Source organism: Phycomyces blakesleeanus (genome assembly GCF_001638985.1).
Source record: "Phycomyces blakesleeanus NRRL 1555(-) unplaced genomic scaffold PHYBLscaffold_6, whole genome shotgun sequence".
Classification (NCBI taxonomy): Eukaryota; Fungi; Mucoromycota; class Mucoromycetes; order Mucorales; family Phycomycetaceae; genus Phycomyces; species Phycomyces blakesleeanus.
Window position 1 is genome coordinate 1269681 of NW_017265139.1, and position 19558 is coordinate 1289238.

At 32.7% G+C, this 19558-nt stretch overlaps 4 protein-coding genes and 1 non-coding gene across 5 annotated transcripts; 2 read left to right on the forward strand and 3 right to left on the reverse strand.

The window, feature by feature from the left end:
• Nucleotides 1–829: 829 nt before the first annotated feature.
• PHYBLDRAFT_59667 (Homeodomain-like DNA binding domain-containing transcription factor) lies at nt 830–1585 on the reverse strand (the record flags this gene model as incomplete). Its single annotated transcript, XM_018440540.1, has 2 exons — nt 830–1106; nt 1158–1585. 2 exons carry the CDS (start codon nt 1583–1585, stop codon nt 830–832), a joined length of 705 nt encoding a protein of 234 aa, XP_018294175.1.
• Nucleotides 1586–4305: 2720 nt separating this feature from the next.
• On the reverse strand, nt 4306–5230 carry PHYBLDRAFT_15959 (hypothetical protein; the record flags this gene model as incomplete). The annotated part of the gene is made up of 3 exons (XM_018434015.1): nt 4306–4617; nt 4679–4747; nt 4826–5230. 3 exons carry the CDS (start codon nt 5228–5230, stop codon nt 4306–4308), a joined length of 786 nt encoding a protein of 261 aa, XP_018294176.1.
• A 5413-nt stretch (nt 5231–10643) lies between these two features.
• PHYBLDRAFT_t88 lies at nt 10644–10716 on the forward strand. Its single transcript has one exon. It is a non-coding gene; the product is annotated as a tRNA-Lys (tRNA).
• A 370-nt stretch (nt 10717–11086) lies between these two features.
• PHYBLDRAFT_154899 (hypothetical protein) lies at nt 11087–13673 on the forward strand (the record flags this gene model as incomplete). The annotated part of the gene is made up of 11 exons (XM_018433362.1): nt 11087–11321; nt 11395–11546; nt 11641–11822; nt 11916–11982; nt 12049–12285; nt 12388–12502; nt 12586–12730; nt 12792–12892; nt 12956–13293; nt 13365–13617; nt 13651–13673. 11 exons carry the CDS (start codon nt 11087–11089, stop codon nt 13671–13673), a joined length of 1848 nt encoding a protein of 615 aa, XP_018294177.1.
• Nucleotides 13674–14041: 368 nt separating this feature from the next.
• PHYBLDRAFT_74350 (glycosyltransferase family 39 protein) lies at nt 14042–17032 on the reverse strand (the record flags this gene model as incomplete). Its single annotated transcript, XM_018443013.1, has 9 exons — nt 14042–14548; nt 14625–14942; nt 15018–15587; nt 15660–15937; nt 16010–16075; nt 16137–16245; nt 16301–16574; nt 16650–16781; nt 16865–17032. The coding sequence occupies 9 exons, from the start codon at nt 17030–17032 to the stop codon at nt 14214–14216; spliced, it is 2250 nt and encodes a 749-aa protein (XP_018294178.1). The 3' UTR covers nt 14042–14213.
• Between the last annotated feature and the right edge of the window lie 2526 nt (nt 17033–19558).

Here is a 19558-nt window from a genome sequence, read left to right on the forward strand (position 1 = left end):
AAATATTAAATATTTGAAAGGGGGTTTCGCCAGATTTCCTTCTTTCAGATTCATCTCAGCCAATCATATGTATACATTAAATTGCTGTCACATCGAAAATAAAGTCTCGAAAATTGCCGAAACCCCCCTAATAATAAATCAGGCAAGAATAAAAATCTTTTCGAATCAAAAAAGTCTAGAAGCTGCAGGGTTAGTAGAAAAATCCGGAGGTTTTATTGTAGTTGATTTTGCCATTATTAATCTTAATTGAGCTCAATAATTTAAGTTATTTTTTTTGAATAAGTATAAAATCCAAAGGCTCTAAACACGTAACAAAGAACTTAAAGCTCTTTAATACAGGATTTCCAGTTCAAAAGTTATATTTTTCAAACTATATATTTTTCAAAATCAATATTTTCATTTTACGCTTCGATTATATATGCAAAAAAAAATTATTTCTTGGCTTTTTGTACATTGGGGAAAGAAGACAATGCTATGATCAACCCAGCCTTGGCAGTTTTCCATAGCAATATTGCGGGAGCACTCAGCGATATACTCCAAGAATTGACCACAGGCAAATATGAACTTTTTATTAACCAGTGTCTTCAGTTTTGAGAAGCACTCATCAATCGGAATGAGAAAAGGGGAGTACGATGGGAGAAAATGAAGGTGGTGTCGTGAATTATTAAATAATTCAACGACAAAACGGGATCTATGGATCGAGGCATTATCTATAATGAAGTTGCGGGGGGGAGGGGGGGGCAGCATTACTCTGGTCGAGCGAATCCATAATCTTTTTTACAAATTCAACAAAGATAGGCCCTGTCGTTCCACCAGGGGTCAACTTCGCCTACAAACTCTTTACGACCTGGTAAGAAATACCGGCAAGAATCCAGATGTTAAGTCCCCTTTTTATCTTCGTCTTCACAATGCTGGCCTCGCCTTTCTTGGACCACCCTTGGACTCTGATCAGGCTTGCATTAAAGTCTGCTTTGTCTACAAAAAAGCGGTTCATCTTGTACGATACACAATTCGTGTGCATACTGTCTATGTACGCTTTTCTCAGCTCAATTGTCTTTGGATCGTTTCCCTTTTTTTCCACAGGCTTTGTCCTCTTTAAAGTGAACCTGATGTTCTGAGTAATATATTTGTGTAAGCTACTGATGCTCAGGTTCTACTCTTGGAGCACCAAAAAATTCCTTGACAGCTCCTTTCTCATTTGACCAAGAGTCAAGGTGCAGCATTCTTTCAAAACGTCTGAGATGAACTTCGAGTGCTCATCGGTTATATGCTGGTTTTCTTCGCGAGATCTGCCTCGCTTCCTGGGCTCTACCGTTCCGTCTATATCGAACTTGTCGCTGATATTGTTGGTCAGCGCCCACAAAACACCAAACGTTCTCGCTGTTTCGGCTCGAGTCATGGATTCTTGGATAAAACGTTTCTCCACAATCAGATTCTTGATGTGGATTTGAAGAACTTTTTGTGGTCCATTTCTCTTTCTTCTCTTAATGATAGCGGTTTGATTGGGGTTTATTTTGAAAAAATTGGATAAAGAAAAGGTTAATGGATAAAGACAGTACTCAAAGCCATATTGCAAACCTAGCATTATATACTTTTCTTATGACGATATATTGACATTGGATGTATTATTATATGCCTATCATAACCAGTTCTGACATTTTCCAAGTATTGTATAGTACGTGTTAGTATCCTTTAATGATTTTTATTATGCTGGTTTACACTTATTTCTATAAGCATTGATTTTTTTGCATATATGATCGAAGCATAAAATAAAGATATTGATTTTGGAAAATATATAGTTTGAAAAAATAATAACTTTTGGTGTGGAAAGCCTGTATTTATGACTATTTTTTGTTAATATTTGAAGGGGGGTTTTTTTTTAATTGCAAGTCAATTTAGGATTTTCGCACTACTTTATCTACTTTAGAGCATCTTCAGCAGTGAGAGAACTTTTAATTTACCTAAAGTTAAACACCGCTACTTTAGCTAAAGAAAAGGTCGATTTTCCCAGCAGTTCGATTTATCTTTTTCTTTAAATATAAAAGACAGTCCCTTTTCTTTATCTTCCTATTAAATTTAATAGGAAGATAAAATTAATTGATGAAAACGCTCTCAAAATTTATTTAAAGTGAATTTAATCGAACTGCTGGAAGGACAAACTTTATCTAAATCTTTAAATTTAATGTAAAAGTAGAGATAAAGTGGACTGCTGAAGATGCTCTAACCAACCATTAACCAATGGAAATCTTAAATTAGGAAACCAAATGTCTATATAAACAGCTATGATCTTCTTTCTTAAATAAATAACACTCTCATAGTACCTACTGTTCCCTTTATAAATTTATTCGTATACCTCACTAAATTCAGCCTCTAAATTGACAAAAGTTATTATTATTAACAGCTTTACAAGTACTTTAAATTCATATTTTCTTGCTTTTTAACAATTTTTCTTTATTTTCTATCTAAGATATAATAAAAGATTAGCCACTCGGACCTAAGTATATAAATTCTAATGGGTCTGAAAAGACAGGGTCTTATGAACTTCTTTATGCTGACATTTCTACTCATATATACCTTCTTTACTTTGGTACAACTATGGAGATAATATATTAGTATTAAATCAATTCTTACTAAAGTCCCATACAAAGAAGACTTTAAATTAGCACGTAACAATATTAAATTACTCCTGGTAATTGTAGAGGCTGATTTTTTTTGTTCTTTACATTACTCTATTATCTCTCCAAAAATTGATCAAGCTTAGTAATTATCACAGCAGAAAAATGAAATCCAAAGTTTATAATACAATTTCAAGATATTTTTAGAAAACAAAATCAGTTATACTTTGCAGTATAAGTGCTTTAGTAAGACTGCAGATATGAACAATAAACTTATCAAAGTATGAAAGAGGACAGAAAAAATCGAAAGGAAAGAAAAATGGAACACAGTTATTCTATCAAGTATAAATTTAGAAATAAGAGAGGAAAAAATACAATTGAATATACTATTATACTTTAAATAATACTACCTTATGGTTTTCAGCATTTAATATTGATAAATATAATAAAATTATTTATGTATTAAGCGTATGTGAATTAAAGCTGATAATACCTCAATATAAAAATGTATACTATTATAATAATGTTAGTAAGTGTGTTTTTTACTAAGCTCATTGTAAACATCAAAAATCTATTGTGTTTACCAAAAAAACGTAAAATATAGAGACTAAATAAAATGGCATATAGAAGTAAATAATTTGTGCTTATAAAGTGGTAAGCTTTATTACTTATTATACAAAGTATTTCTTCAAGATATTTACTATGTACTTCATTAAGACAGTCTCCATACATATCCAAGTAACTAACCAAGATATATACTGTATATATCATTAAAGATGCATTTATTCTCTTAAAAAACTGCATTTGGAATGACAAGGATTGAATATTGTGGCAAATATTTTGAAAAAGAGATACCCACATCTCATAGCATGTGAATTAAAAAAAAAGTAAAAAAGAAAAAACTCCTATCTTTTTATATCAATGAGAAGAATCACACAAAAACAGTACCGCAGCACATATGAGATCTTACAACCTCTTGAGAAACTCTCAAAATAATTTCACTCCAAATAGCTTAGCCAAATACTTGGTATTCCATTTGTATTTATTATATAGAAGTGCATTAAAATATTTTAACATTTCTTTTCTTTTCTTTTTATTCAATAATACAATATCTTTAATGTAATTCTTTTTAGTAAATTTGTAATGATGTTAAAGAATTATAAAATATAGAGGGGAAAGTGACGCTAGTATAATTTTACAGCTAAAAACAAAGCAAAATAGAAATTACACCCATTTTTTTTTTGGAAAATATAAGTACACTAACAAAAATATGTTACATTTTTTAATCGACAGTCTTTTGCAGTGAGACATAAAACATTTAATGGAAATTTAAAAGGTTCTCAATCAAAATACGGATGTACCTACTTGATTTGCAAGACTACAATGTTGCTTTTCCCAGATTCCTTGTGAATTAAGAGTAAAGCTATTTCTGAAAGATAAAAATTTACTCATTTGTAGCCTTTATACCAGAAAGAAAAGTCTTATATAAGTTGCTATAATTTCTTCTAGTCAAATAAAGTGACCTAAAAATATTTATAACTTACAAAATCAATATTATCAAAGTCTGTATTATATCTAGATATCAGAGACTACATATAATATTATACAAATATTTATTTTAATAATTGTACATTTAAATTATACATATATATATATATATATGTAAAACAGGGAAGTAAAGTATTAATTACTATACAAGCTTTCCTTGCAAAAACTGGATGAATTGCTTTGTAAGCCAAATATCTTCTACTTCTGAGCCAGCATTTGAAAGGTTTTCGAGAAATTTCTCGCCGACTTCTTTTGTCAGGACACCAGATTCAATACGTGCTTCTATCAAAATACGAACGGTATCACGGTTAAACTCAGGATGTCCTTGGATTGAGATGCATTGTTTGTCATCAGAAAGCATTGAATGGATCGGTGTGTGGGGTGCTGTGGTAGCTAATGTTTTGAACCCAGAAGGGAGCTTTGATACATGATCTCGGTGAACTTGACTAATATTCTAATAGCAGAAAACCTTTATTGAGATTCTCGTCTTGGGATATTGTACTTCCGTAACTTACAATAACCTCTTTATCTGTATGGAAAACTTCCTTTCCTTCTGATGTAAGCTTCACCGCATAAAGACCAAACTAAGATACACACACGTCAATATACTCGTTAAAAAATATAGAAATTTTTTAATGCAGTATGCGGGTGTATTTGCTTACCTCCCAGCCCTTCTCATTCCTTTCGCATACACCACCGCAGGCGCGGGCCATGATTTGATGACCAAAACATATACCAACCATACGGACTTTGGAAAGATATGGCTCTGTACGCATAAGTCCCACAAATTCAACCAGTTTGAGGATCCAGGGCTCATCCTCATATGCTGAGGCAGCAGATCCTGTCATTACAATGCCATCATATTTGCCATTTGAAAGATCATCAAGACTTGGGTATGACATTTCTCTGACATCAAATGGCTCCCATGTCAACTTTTGTTCATCACCACCGGCCAAGGAAAACACATGTGGAAACATAATCTTGTAATCACCATATTTTTCGTGAACCCGAGGGTGAGGAGTGTCGCAAACTAAGAGGGCTAAATGTAAAGAGGGGGTTTCTGTCATGATAGAAACTTATACAAGAGCTATAAAAGAAAAAGAATAAATCACTGACAAAAGTAACGATAAATTAATAATATATCTGGATTCAAAAGCAGCCTTTACTTTATCTTATTTAAGCATTCTTCTTTAATTTGCATGATAAGCTTGATCAGGGGAATATTTTCCCACCAAACAAACTATGACAAATACTTCCACTTACTCCGATACACGATATATAGTCTTGATTGTGATGACACAATAAGCAATGACTTGTAAACTTTTAATAGTTTAACATATTGATCATGGTCGAGTAAATTTAATAAACCCAATAAATATATTATCTTTATGAAAAATCGGGCACCCGAAATACTTGATTGAGAGCTCTTCTTTGGAGGAAAGAGGAATTGTCCTACATAATCTTCCGATTATGGTAAAGTTTCAAGATTGGCGATAAGATTACAATGAATTACTATCAGAGAGATAAGGTGTATAACTCAATACTATCTATTAAATACATCATATACACTGCTTTTCACAATGTCTTCCACGTAAATTAATAACAATGAGGTATGAAAAAAAAATTTAAAATAAAATTCGTTTTTCTAAGAGCATCTTCAGCAGTCCACTTTATCTCTACTTTTACATTAAATTTAAAGATTTAGCTAAAGTTTGTCCTTCCAGCAGTTCGATTAAATTCACTTTAAATATAAAAGACAGTCCCTTTTCTTTATCTTCCTATTAAATTTAATAGGAAGATAAAATTAATTGATGAAAACGCTCTCAAAATTTATTTAAAGAAAAAGATAAATCGAACTGCTGGGAAAATCGACCTTTTCTTTAGCTAAAGTAGCGGTGTTTAACTTTAGATAAATTAAAAGTTCTCTCACTGCTGAAGATGCTCTTATCACTGAAGCAGTGTGAAGTGTACGAGTGCCTCGTGTGTGTTACATTCCTGAGATGTGACCCTGCCAGGTTCATTAGCAATTGTAGTATCCGTTCTGGATTGTGGAGTTTGTATTTCACTCAATTGTGGTATGTATACCACATTTAGTATTTTTTGCTCTTTACATGACTCTTATTATCTCTCCAAATATTGATTCAGTTCAGTAATTACTATGCTCTTGCTTAGATAAATGATCTATTTTCACTAGAATATTAACTATTTATTATCGTCTATTTTTTCATTAACACCATAATAATATCTGGCATCCTATATTTGTCCATTGAACAAATTCTAGATTTTCTAGGTAATATACTAAGAATACTAGAGAGCACCTTAAAAAAGACTAATGATAGACCAGTGAAAATCTCTTAAAAAATAAAATAAAACTATTAAATTATCAAGTTTTGTCTTGATAATTTTATTTTGTTTTTTATATAGTATTTTTATTCATAAATAATAAATAATAAAAGGTATTATTTTACTCATTCTTTCTGTCTATTTATATAAAATTAATATATTTTATTATTTAACATGTCTTAAATATGCCTATTCAAAGACTTTTCATAAATTTTAGCCTATTAATAGCTATATATAAACAGTAAATACATCTATAATAATATACAAAAAAGCAATTTTTTAAAAGACTTTATACATTGAAGGCCTTGGACGTGAAAAGTAAAATCGTATAAAATCACATATATGGTTAAATGTTTCAAAAAAAATTATATGATGTGTCTAAGGTCCCTATTAAATTAGCTAACATAAGGGGGATTCAGTAATATCTTTTTATATTCATTATTATTGGTTAGAACTTAAAGCTCAGAAAAAATAAAACAAAATCTAAAACAGAAAATGAAACTCTCTATTATAGTAAAGGAAGAAAATACTAAGAAAGTAAAACATAATGACAAGAGCAGATTATGTTTTTTTTATAAAAAAGAGCATTTATTTATGATTAAAAAAACTGATATATAGTCTCAAAGTATTTTTATATATCTCCTTTTATTATATGTTGTGGTGATCCAGACACTCGGATGTTGGATTTATCACATATAAGAACATATTCATATTGGGATAGCGTAGTAGCTATCATCTTGTCAGTATAAAATATATATAAACGATTAAGTAATCAGCCCAATAATTATTACAGTTAGTACTGTAGATAATATCTTAAAGATTGTTAAGATAATTATATCATACTGCAGGGTAAACTGTGTCAGATCGATATGGAGCTAATTTAGTAGGAAGTCCTAAAGCTCTAGTATAAAAGAGAAAAGAATAGCTAAGAGCTAAAGAAGTACGATTTATGACTTGATGTCATAATTGTAACACCGACACTAGTTAAGCAGTAAATACACTCTAATAACCAAATATAGTAAAGGAAGAAAGCCTTAAGAAACTAAGACGTAATGACAAGAGCAGATTGTGTTTTCTTATAAAAAGGGACACTTTTTATTTATGAATAAAGACAACTTATATACAGTCTCAAAGTATTTCTATACGTCTCTATTATCAAATATTTTATTTTTCTATTGTTTCGTACCTGAAATACCACATATGTTTTTATAGATATTGTAGCTTAGATAGTAATAAAAGTATATTATATAGTGTCTGTTTTCTTTAATATTAGAGACCTTCAGACACTCAGATTTGTGGTCTAGTGAATGAACTCAGTCCCTTAGAAAGGAAAAGAAGCATAACACTAGCACCGCTAGACTACAAATTTGATTAAGGTTTGGTAGAATTTTCGTCAAACCTTATTCAAATTTGCGGCCAATAATATTGTCTTATTCATTTCTCTAAACTAACACTATTTAAACAGCAAAAATGTATAGAGAAATTGTTGTAGGGAAAAAATAAAGCAAAATACAATATAGATGAAGAAATTTGTGAGAACTTGTGTAGGTTATTTATTTCAAAAGAAAAATAAAGAATAATCAAATTCGATTATTTTTCTACACGGAGCTATCTACTGATATTTATATGTTTTTCTAATTTGTAATTCAGCGTGTGCTTAAGTAATCTTTATTACCATGAGTCATCTTCCAGGAGTATTGTTCTTCTGGAAAGATCCGGAAAGACTAATTGATATTATACTTCTCCAGTCAGATCAGTCCGAGAGTTTTGTTAAAGAAGAGTATTTATGCTATTGATAATATTTTAGTATTCCGACCCAGATACTCGAGTGATGTTTCATAATATTAAATAGTTGTAGTTGTAGTCTCTCAATTAAGTATTTATATAATAAAAGAAATATGTAGATGAAATATAATGATGCCATATATATAATATATATGTATTTGTATATCTCATGTCATGGTAATAATAATAAATAATCAATTATATGTATGATGATCTGTGTATTAGATAATATCATAAAAGCAGATCTGTTTGACTAGAATAGCTGAGGATATTATTTTATCCTTCAGTCTTACTCTCAGATTCAGCAGTAATCAATACTCATTTATAACAAAAATATAAGCTTCGAATATTAACTTATAAGATAACTAAGAAAGTTTGATTATATATTTATATACACATTTTTTTCTAATTATATATGGAATATGACTTGGATAAATAATCTTCAATATATATTCCAATAATACATAGAAGTCATAATCATTTTTTAGTTGAAAGAAGCAAAACGTTTGGTTAAGACAATAGTATATATTACTCTTTGTGATTTTAGTAGTTGCCTTATCAAAAATATTATTCAAGTAATGAGCAGTCCTTCTATAGAAGCATTTTGAATTTTTCAAAAAAAAACTTTTTTTAGCTATTTTTGTACAACTTTGCAAATCTGAGTACCCAAAGGTCTCTATTAAGAAGATATACTAAGTTATTATAGAGTGCTTCAGCAGTTTTATATTTTTGACTGCTCTGATTTTGTGAATTAAATATATAAGACAATTATAATTAATCTATAAAAAATTAACTGAGTACCCCAAGTATTATGTGGTATTTCAGATACAAAACAATAGAAAAATAATAAATTTGATAATAGAGACGTATAGAAATACTTTGAGACTGTATATAAGTTGTCTTTATTCATAAATAAAAAGTGTCCCTTTTTATAAGAAAACACAATCTGCTCTTGTCATTACGTCTTAGTTTCTTAAGGCTTTCTTCCTTTACTATATTTAGTTATTAGAGTATTTACTGCTTAACTAGTGTTGGTGTTACAATTATGACATCAAGTCATAAATCGTACTTCTTTAGCTCTTAGCTATTCTTTTCTCTTTTATACTAGAGCTTTAGGACTTCCTACTAAATTAGCTCCATATCGATCTGACACAGTTTACCCGGCAGTATTATATAATTATTTTAACAATCTTTAAGATATTATCTACAGTACTAACTGTAATAATTATTGGGCTAATTACTTAATTGTTTATATATATTTTATACTGACAAGATGATAGCTACTATACTATCCCAATATGAATATGTTCTTATATGTGATAAATCCAATATCCAAGTGTTTGGATCACCACAAAAGACATAATATATCATATTATATTTGTTGTAAATGAGTATTGACTACTGCTGTAATTGAGAATAAGTCTGAAGGAAATAATATAAGTTCTCAGCTATTCCAGTCAAAAGTGTCTACCAATTACTTTATTATTTAACATGCAGGTTTAGCATGCATGATAGTGATTATATTTCATATGATGATATCACCATAATATGGGATACATCAGTGTATTATTATAAGCATAATTATAACTCATAAATACATTTACTTTCAATATTAATACTTTATTGGGATTACACATATTTCTATAATTAATCATACATTAATTATCCCAAGATCACATTGCTCTGATTAAGGCTCAGATAGAATTGATTACCTGACCCCAGTCATATAATTTTTCCAATTTGAAATAATATAAATAGCAGTAGTAGTTCAGTGTAGGAACCTGGTCAAACTTTGATACAAAATCTTTTCTCAATAAACAAAACCTACACAAGTTCTTATGAATCTTCATTCCTAATCTCAAATCTTCAATTCTTCCTCTTAAAAACTTCTTCAACTTCAACCACCACAACAATATTATATAGTCCATTATATAGTCCATTGTATATTTCTATTATATATTATGTTATATATTCTACTGTGCAGCAAGTGTATGAATAAAAATAAAATCCACTAAATTTACTATCAATTTCTCTATATATAGATTTACTACCATATTTTTACTATCAATCTGTTTGAAACTAAGCCAATCAAACATACTGCTTTACTATTCAGTAAATTAGTGGCAATACCACTATGATTAGTAGCAAGCATAGCTCATTTACCACCAATTTCCCCTGCTTTAGCATAGTGTGGCCAGCCACCAAATTTCATGCAAATTAGTAGTATTGCCACACCAATTTCATTCATAGTGCTAATGAAACTTCCCACTATATAGCAATATCAAAGTACCTGATCACCAAACAAATAATACGCTTTAAAATATAATTACTACTTGTGTAGCATATACAAATGCCCGGCTAGCTCAATCGGTAGAGCGTGAGACTCTTAATCTCAAGGTTGGGGGTTCGACCCCCCCGTTGGGCTTTCATTTTTGCTAATTTTAAAGCTGATGCTGATTAGCATCTGTCCACACGTCACGATAGATGAAATATACTCGTCTCTGACGATTACACATATATTTTATTTATTTATTTTTGTTTTAGTTTATTAAAGCGTTCTTTTATATACATATATACTTTTTCTTAAACTCTTTCAAATACCTTTTTTTTTAAGAAATTAAAAAAAAGATATTATGGATAGCGATCAAGGCGGAATGAACCAACCTTCAAGCGTATCTGATGGTGGGCCAGACACATCATCATCTTTCTCTCCGCATTCTTCATCCGCAGACGATGCAATGATGAATGGACCTAGCAGCACGCCAATTTCATTTAGGTTCAGACCCGAGAATTCCATGACTGGCCTTGGTCTCAGAAGCATGAGCCCTGGAACACCCGGGAGCCTTCCTTCAAGCGAGGATACGAACAGGGAAAACGAAGAGCAGGAGCTTTATCCTATTGCCGTTCTTGTTGATGAGTTAAAAAATGAAGATGTGCAACTTCGTCTTAATGCCATTCGCAATCTTGGTACTATTGCAATGGCTCTTGGTCCTCAGCGAACAAGAGATGAATTGATTCCTTTTCTGAATGGTATAAAAAATACGAGTGCATAAACCTTTCTGTTCGTATAACACATCAACTTACACCCAGATAATCTGATTAGATTCCATCGATGACGAAGATGAAGTTCTGTTGGCTGTTGCTGATGAACTCTCGAAATTCTCAGAATATGTGGGTGGCCCTGAATATGCACATTTTATGCTCGGACCTTTGGAAAACCTATCCGCGGTTGAGGAAGTACTCGTTAGAGACAAGGTAAAAAAATATAAGAATGTATTATAATAAAGATATTATTTAACACAGTAGGTTTACATAATATGTTTTGTTATTCGCTTTCTCGAATTATTAGGCTGTCGAGTCTCTTTGTAAGATCGTTGCTCTCTTAAATTCTTCTCAGATCGAGCACTATTTTATGCCTTTGTTGAAACGCCTGACAAGTGGTGAATGGTTCACTAGTCGTATCTCTGCTACCGGACTTTATGCTGCTGGTTATTCAAAGTGTACTCCTGAACAGCGATCAGAGCTGAAAGTGTAACGTATCTCCTAAGTTAGTTTGATTAATATATTTCAACTATTTTATGTAATATATTTATTTATTAACTAATTTATTGTGTGTTTTTTTAGTTTATTTGCCCAACTCATCCAAGATGATACACCAATGGTCAGACGTGCTGCAGCAAAGTCATTAAAGGTATTATTTTTTATTGAATTTCATTGTTGGGACTACTAATAAAATGTATTTAATATTCTATTTCAGGATTTGATTAAGGAGCTTTCTAAAGATGTTATAATCAGCAATATTTTGCCTCTTTTTATCAAACTATCCAGTGATGATCAAGATACAGTCAGATTGCTGACAGTAGAAGACTTGGTGCAGATGGCTCGTATCTTATCACCCGAAGAAAGTAAACAGCATTTACTTCCAATTCTTAAGCAACTCGGACAAGATAAATCATGGAGAGTACGCTACATGGTCGCCACTCACTTCACGGAGGTAAATATTGTCAAATGAGATAAAAGAAAGTGGAACATATTTATGAATGTTAGGTAAAACACACCCACCCACTCACACACATACGCATTTATTTATTTATAGATATGTGAGGTTCTTGGGGAGACAATTACAAGAGAGGAATTGGTTACTCTATTTGTAAGTTTGATCAAAGACAGTGAGGGTGAAGTTAAAATGACTACCATCGGACAGGCACCAGGTAAATACACCGTTACACGCGCAAGTTTGACGGATATGTAAAGGTCATTAATAAAACTAACTCTAATAATTATTATCACCCAGCCTTTGCAAAGAAGGTGGATGAGACAACTGTTGTAAACAAGATCTTACCATGCATCAAAGACCTGGTAATCGATACAAACCAGCACGTCCGTGCCGTAGTGGCCATAAATATCAGTGGACTTGCTCCAATTGTCGGAAAAGATTTGTAAGTTCATTTTACATGAATGTAAATTATTGAAAGTAGCTAATTTTGTTTTGCAATAAAGGACAATCGAATACCTTTTACCCTTATTCCTCCAGCTCTTGAAGGATGATTTTCCGGAAGTGAGACTCAATATTATTTCCAAGCTGGAACATGTCAATCAAGGTAAACAGGTGTTCTGCACTAGATAAATCTCATAAGTATACTCCATACTCATGTTATTTATAGTGATCGGCGTCGAGCGTTTATCTCAATCATTACTCCCTGCTATTGTTGAGCTTGCCGAGGATAAACAATGGCGTGTCAGACTGGCTATCATAGAGTATATCCCACTGTTGGCCAAGCAGTTAGGCGTAGGCTTCTTCGATGAAAAGCTGTTGAGTTTGTGCATGTCTTGGTTGTGCGATACGGTTTTCTCTATCCGTGAGGCTGCCACAACAAACCTTAAACAGCTTGTGGATATCTTTGGCTGTGAATGGGCCACTGAGACAGTGCTTCCTCAAGTAATGGATATGGCTACCAATACAAACTTCTTATTCCGTATGACAAGTTTGTTTGCTCTCGGAGTAAGTGTCATATTTTATTTAATATTACACCAATTTTTTTATTTACCTAAAAAAACATATATAATCTGTAGACAATGGCTACTTCCCTCTCCCCAGAAATCATTCAAGATAAGGTGCTCCCTACTGTGCTCGAATTAAAGACAGATCCTATCCCAAACATTCGTTTCAATGTCGCCAAGTCACTGGAGGTCTTGACGCCAATCCTTAGACAGAGTCCCGCAACTGCCGATCTTGTCAATACCCACGTCGCACCTGCTCTTCAAGATCTTAGCAATGATAATGATGTAGATGTAAGGTGGTTTGCAGAGAGAGCGATACTGACAGGTAATTATATATATATATATATATATTAACGAGCCACTAAGCTAACAGTATATTGACTTGGTAAATGTTTATAGCTCAATAAAACTACATGGATTCCCGTGCTTTTATATGTAGCCATTCTTCTTGTTTTTTAGTAAACTGATGTACATCATTCCAAGAGCATTGCTATGCCCTTTAGCTTTTATTTTCTCTCTCATCCTCTTCCTTCCCTCCAAAAAAAAAGAAAAGAAAAAGACCTAAACACATGCGCTGTTTCGCTTTTGCTCGTCCCCAAAAAACTTAAAGTATACTGTGATTTATTAGCATCTTGAATCGTTTTTAGCACAATGAATACTTAGTATGAAATGAGAAAATATTATACAACATCCTAAAGTCCAAAGATCTTCCTCTTCAATCTTGTCTCGATTTAAAATTTAACGTTGTTACAGTAGATTATATATATAGTTTATTTATATATTTTACAAAGTATTTTGATTGATATATTTTTTGATTTTTGTTTAGTGTAAAATAATGCAAGAAATAGAACATGTAAAATAAAATAAAATAATAGAAGCGAAATAAAAAAAAACAAAATACCAAAACAAAACTAACGCACACTAATCGTCCTCTTCTAACATGTTCCAGCTGTCAAACCATTCAAGGTCTTCGTAATCTCCGATAGGACCCTCCATACCAAAAGCAATCGGCGCAAGATAGATAAATACGACAATTACAAAGAGATAAAAGACACCAAAAACGATCCATTGGTTTCGTTGGGACAGTTTAGCAGTGAAATGATCCAGAAGGAAAGGTACCATTAACACACTGAAGTAGAGTGCAGGGAAGTAATGATGTAGGTACGTTACTCGGCCCATGATAAAGAATGGAATATAGTGGAAGAACCAGCCGAGGAACAAAGTTTGACCAACATAGGTGAACTGATTCCATTGATCTACAATATTACAGAAATGGTTTAATAAACTCTTCACCAATATATATGTATGTAAATCAAGTTTATGTATACTTACCATAAGAAAGATCGTTGATCTTGCGCTGCATGCGAATAATGTAAAACAAAAATGTACCAATGAACACAATCAAAGAGGCAAAAGAAGTCCACCAGACAGCGGGGCTTCCCAACAAGAAGTACTTAATTTGGTCGTCTCCCCAGCCACACATGCGTAGACCAACAGATACAAGAGGCCATTCAGTTGGTTCAGAAGAAAGAATGTCTTCTTTATCCGGGTCAGGAACAAGAGCATTGTTGGATGTCCACATGGCAACATTAAGATGCCAGAAGTCTTGGAGGAACTTTGACTTATAGGCATTCTTTGGAGCAGCAGGAACTATTTTTTTTACAAGTTTGATGATCAATAAATGGATTTACTATTTGAGATGTATATCTATATTTGTATACTTACGTCTATCGTTCCAGTGCTCCTCTACGTTCCACCAAGTATGAGGATCTTCGGGTCTGTTTCTCTTGTCACAAACGACCTCGACCTGCTTAAATCCCCACTGAGGAAGGATTACATTGTTGGCAGCCAGATAGCAACCAAGCTGAGCATGGCGCAGACGCATACGAGTAGTGAGAGAACGAATACGATCAAGGTCTTTGTGAATCATATCATCAACAATCTCAACAACCCAGTTATCTTGGTTGTCACCCACGGTCTCATTTCCATAGCAGCTTACTTCCCACTGGTTTGTGGTTATGGGTGCATTGATAGGGTGACTGTGCAAGTTACGCTCAGTAGGTTCATGTACGAGACGAATTGTGTCCCCATTACGGACGAATTCGACGGGTGCTTCATCATCAATATCTATCCCACGAGGATGTTTTAAAATCCAGTGATTGTTGTCATCCTTGTAATGGTAGCAAGTGACTTGTTGTTGCTTTGATCCTTCAGGGAAAGTCTGGACATGTGAATGAAGTAAACCACCGCCGTAACCGTAATTCTTAAGTGTTAACTTGGATCCAAATGCAATTTCTATAGACAATCATTTAAATTAGGTGTGTGGATAGATATATCTATATCTATATTTGATTTAAATATACTTACCAAGAGGATTCTGCTCAAAATTGTTTCCAGCCAAGTTAGCCTGGAAAAGAGAACTCATTTGAGCATCTCCAGGACCACTCTTGTAAAGGAGAGCAAAATGGAGGGCAAAAGTGAAGAGATAGATTGCGACAGGAAGACATATCAAGCAAATAATACGGGCAATCCAGTGGCCAACATATTTTGCTTTTGGCATTTGGACATCACCAAGCATATCCCACAGTTCTTGGATAGTGTAAACACCAACCAAGGCGACAGCAAATAAACCAACCCACTTGACACTAATAATACAGAGAAAGACATGATGTAATTAGGCTGTGAGCATAATTTCTATTTACGGACCCATAACATACCTGGAAACACAGCCCAAGGAAACGCCAGTTAAACTAAGCCAAAGCCACCAAGATTCTGAAAAAGGCCTGTAAAAAAGTTAGGGTTTAGCTACTATTAACTTCTATTGATGATATCATATCTACTTACTGTTCGCGGAGATTGTGAAATACAGAAAGACAATATAAAGAAGTACACGTAAAGAAAAGCAACATAGAATCCAGGAGAATAAAGCGACTGATGCACAGGTAAGCAGTGTCTAATACATGAATGTTGTCAATATACAGATCTTGTTTCTCCCCTGATTTACTAACCCAAGAGAATCATTGTTCCAGCCAATATGCACGCTTTGTAGGACATGCCCATCTCTTCAGCAGTGGCATAAGCCAAAGGAACCATCAGAGCACCCCATACAGCATTAAACAGACGCATTACAGTATAATTGACATTTTCGGGGTACTCTTGTCCGGAGTCGAAGCTGAAGCTACCATCATATCCAGCTAACCAGCCCGAGAGTCCCACCAACATCTTACCCAGTGGGGGATGTACGTCAAAGTAAAAGTCATGCTCTAGGTAATGAGATCCAAACTATTTCTCATCATCAGATGTCTGTTCTGTTCTGTTCTGTCTCATTTCTTCCAATCCAATTCATTATTACATTACCTTTCCGAAATGTGCTTCATCCCACACAACAACTTTAGACCAACCGATGAGGCGGAAACGTGTCCAGAATGACAAAAGAGTCAAGCCAGCCAAGGTAAGTGCCTTGTAGTGTTCTTGAGCAAAAGCAATGTACTAATAATTGAGTTGACGAAGCTTTCTTTAATTCCAACACGAATAATAATAATATTGTGTGTGCAAGTGAAAAAAAAAGTTACTTTGTTGGATGAATAGACGATTCGTGGTGGTGGTTTTGATGTCTTGTCCTTTTCAGAATAGGACTGCGAATCAACGTCTTGTGAGTCTAAAGGAACGTAGTCATCTATGTTTCTTGCTTCAACTGGGATGGCCACTTGGGGAATGTTTCTTCTTTTTAGATTGTCCATGATGAACACTCTAGAATCCCAGAAGAAAATACAATTTTTCTTTAAGGGAAAAAAAGGAAGGAAGGAAAGACAAGGATAGAGAAAGAGAGAGAGAAAGAGAGAGAAAAACAAAGTGTGTCTCCGCTCAGGGCTCTTACGAAATGTTAACCAAAATTAACCAAAATTAATTAAACAAAAAAAAGATATATATATGTATAAGTATTTTATTGCTGTACACCTTTTGATTATTCTACCAGCTCCTGTCACTTTTTTGCATATAAATTATTCTTATAATCTTTACTTGGGTCTGTTTCTTACAGATATTTCCTGAATTGAAACAGTACCGAATGTTTTCAACGAATATTCGGAATAGGGTTGCTGGGCGCACTGCCAGATATAGAATCTAATTGTCAGAATTGCCAGAAAAATAATAATTCAGAATCTGGATTTGAGTAAGAGAAGGGAAGCACATGTCAATTTGAAGGTATCTTTGGGTGTACAGCTCACGAGGTAGTTTGCAGAGTCAGACATTATTGAGCTCTTATTCTGAGTTTCCTGCCTTGGCAAATTGGCTTGGTTGGTTCTGGAAAAGCATTTTTTTTGTGATAATGAAGAAACCCACAATCGTACCATGAAAAATAAAATAAAGTAATCGCTAATCTCCGTCTTTTACAAATGCCCCGCAGATGAATGTCACCAAAGTAATACCTTGATTTTGTAGATATTATATTTAGCATTACAGAGGGATTTGGACTGTCATGGCAACAGTAACTCTTTTCTTTTGCATATCAGTCAATTAAGGCTGGCTCAACTAGTAGAACTAATGAGCTTAGAAATTATGCTTAAGATGATATTTCTACTCTTACACACAATGAATTGAATCAATCCAAAGATAGCTCAATAGCCAAAAAAGCAAAAATAAATATTTAAAATTGATCACTGAGCACAAAAGTTCCCTATTATCCTAAATAAACCATCAAACGTGGGTCACAAATACCTGATAAATCGACACACATAATAATTGCAATTTCATTTCAAATTTTAAGTTCAAAAGAAAAGTATTAATCAATATATACACCATGAACACTGTAAGGCAGTGTACACTTTAATTTGTACCCTTTCCCTTTCTCTGTTGTAAGACCTATACTAATATATATTCGACAGTAAGTTTCTGCACCTTGTGTAAAATTGAATTAGTTAAGATACCTACCTTTTTAATTCATGAAAGTGTAATACAACCTTTATATACTGTTCCAAAATCCTATTTAATTTCACTTTTGGTGCATTCTGCGATGTTGCATCACAAAAGATACCTTTTCTTATTTAAATACAGTATTCCATGTAATAGGAAAAGAATTATATATATATATTTTTTGATAAAAACAAGTAAACCAATTCACGCGCATTCAAAAGAGGCAAACCTCATCTAAAAAACCAAGCAAACGAATGATGGACTTGTTGTAAATATTTGTAAAAGATATTAGAAAAATGTTACACAAATCCTATAATCTGGTTTTGAAAAGTTTTAATATTCTATTGATTTTTTGGGGATGGAAAGAAGTACCATTGCCTTTTTACTGTACTTTCACTCACTACAAACATTGTTATTTCAAAGCTCTCCGTATATTCATAAGAATTTCATTTTAATCGGTTAATAACGAACTACCCTAATTCGAGTTAGTTTTATACAGAGCTTTACTTTGCAAGACAAAACCCAAAAAAAACCACTTTTTTTTTAATTTTTGTGATGAACAAGTGGACATTGAAAATGAATTTATGGTGTAAATAACCCGACTTATTGTGCTTAAAGATTTTCAAGTGAAAGTTTAGGACTCTTTTTTTTAGTGAATATTTAAGCAATATAGGTCAAACAGTGTTATAATAATAATAGCCATATATTTTACTATATTTTACCAGTTTGTTTAAAGCTTTTAGTTTGATTATTTTCAAGTCTACTGCCTTATGGTCGAATTTTCACAAAGATTTCTGCTTGGATAAAATCAAACCATTAGTATATATACAGTGGAAGGGCAAAAGTCTTGATAAATGTCAAAGTCCGGTATACATTCTTTCGTATCAATGAAACTCTATTTTCTGCAATTATAAAAACTATTCATTTGGCTAAAATATGTGTATGAATTAGAGCTATAAAAGACCTGAATAATATTTGCTGTAAGTTTAGAGAAGTATACACTTCATTAGCGGACATCAAAATTTATTAAGACTTTTGCCCTGCTACTGTATATTGGTTATGGCGATATAGCATTGTCCACCCAGGCTTAATATATAGCAAAACTATTATCACAATATATTTAGATAAAAAACAGACAAACCTTGTAAGCCTAATACTATACCATATGTCAATAATCAAAGATAAATTGATCAAATGTAACGATATATTTGGCTTTTGAGTGGATTATCTTTCCTTTTTAAATAAAAACAAATAAATAAAGCATATTATCTTCTAATCACTTCAACGTTTACCCATTCTTTTTTTTAAATAAGCATCTTTATAAAAGCCAAAAACTTAACGAGACTTGTCAAGAG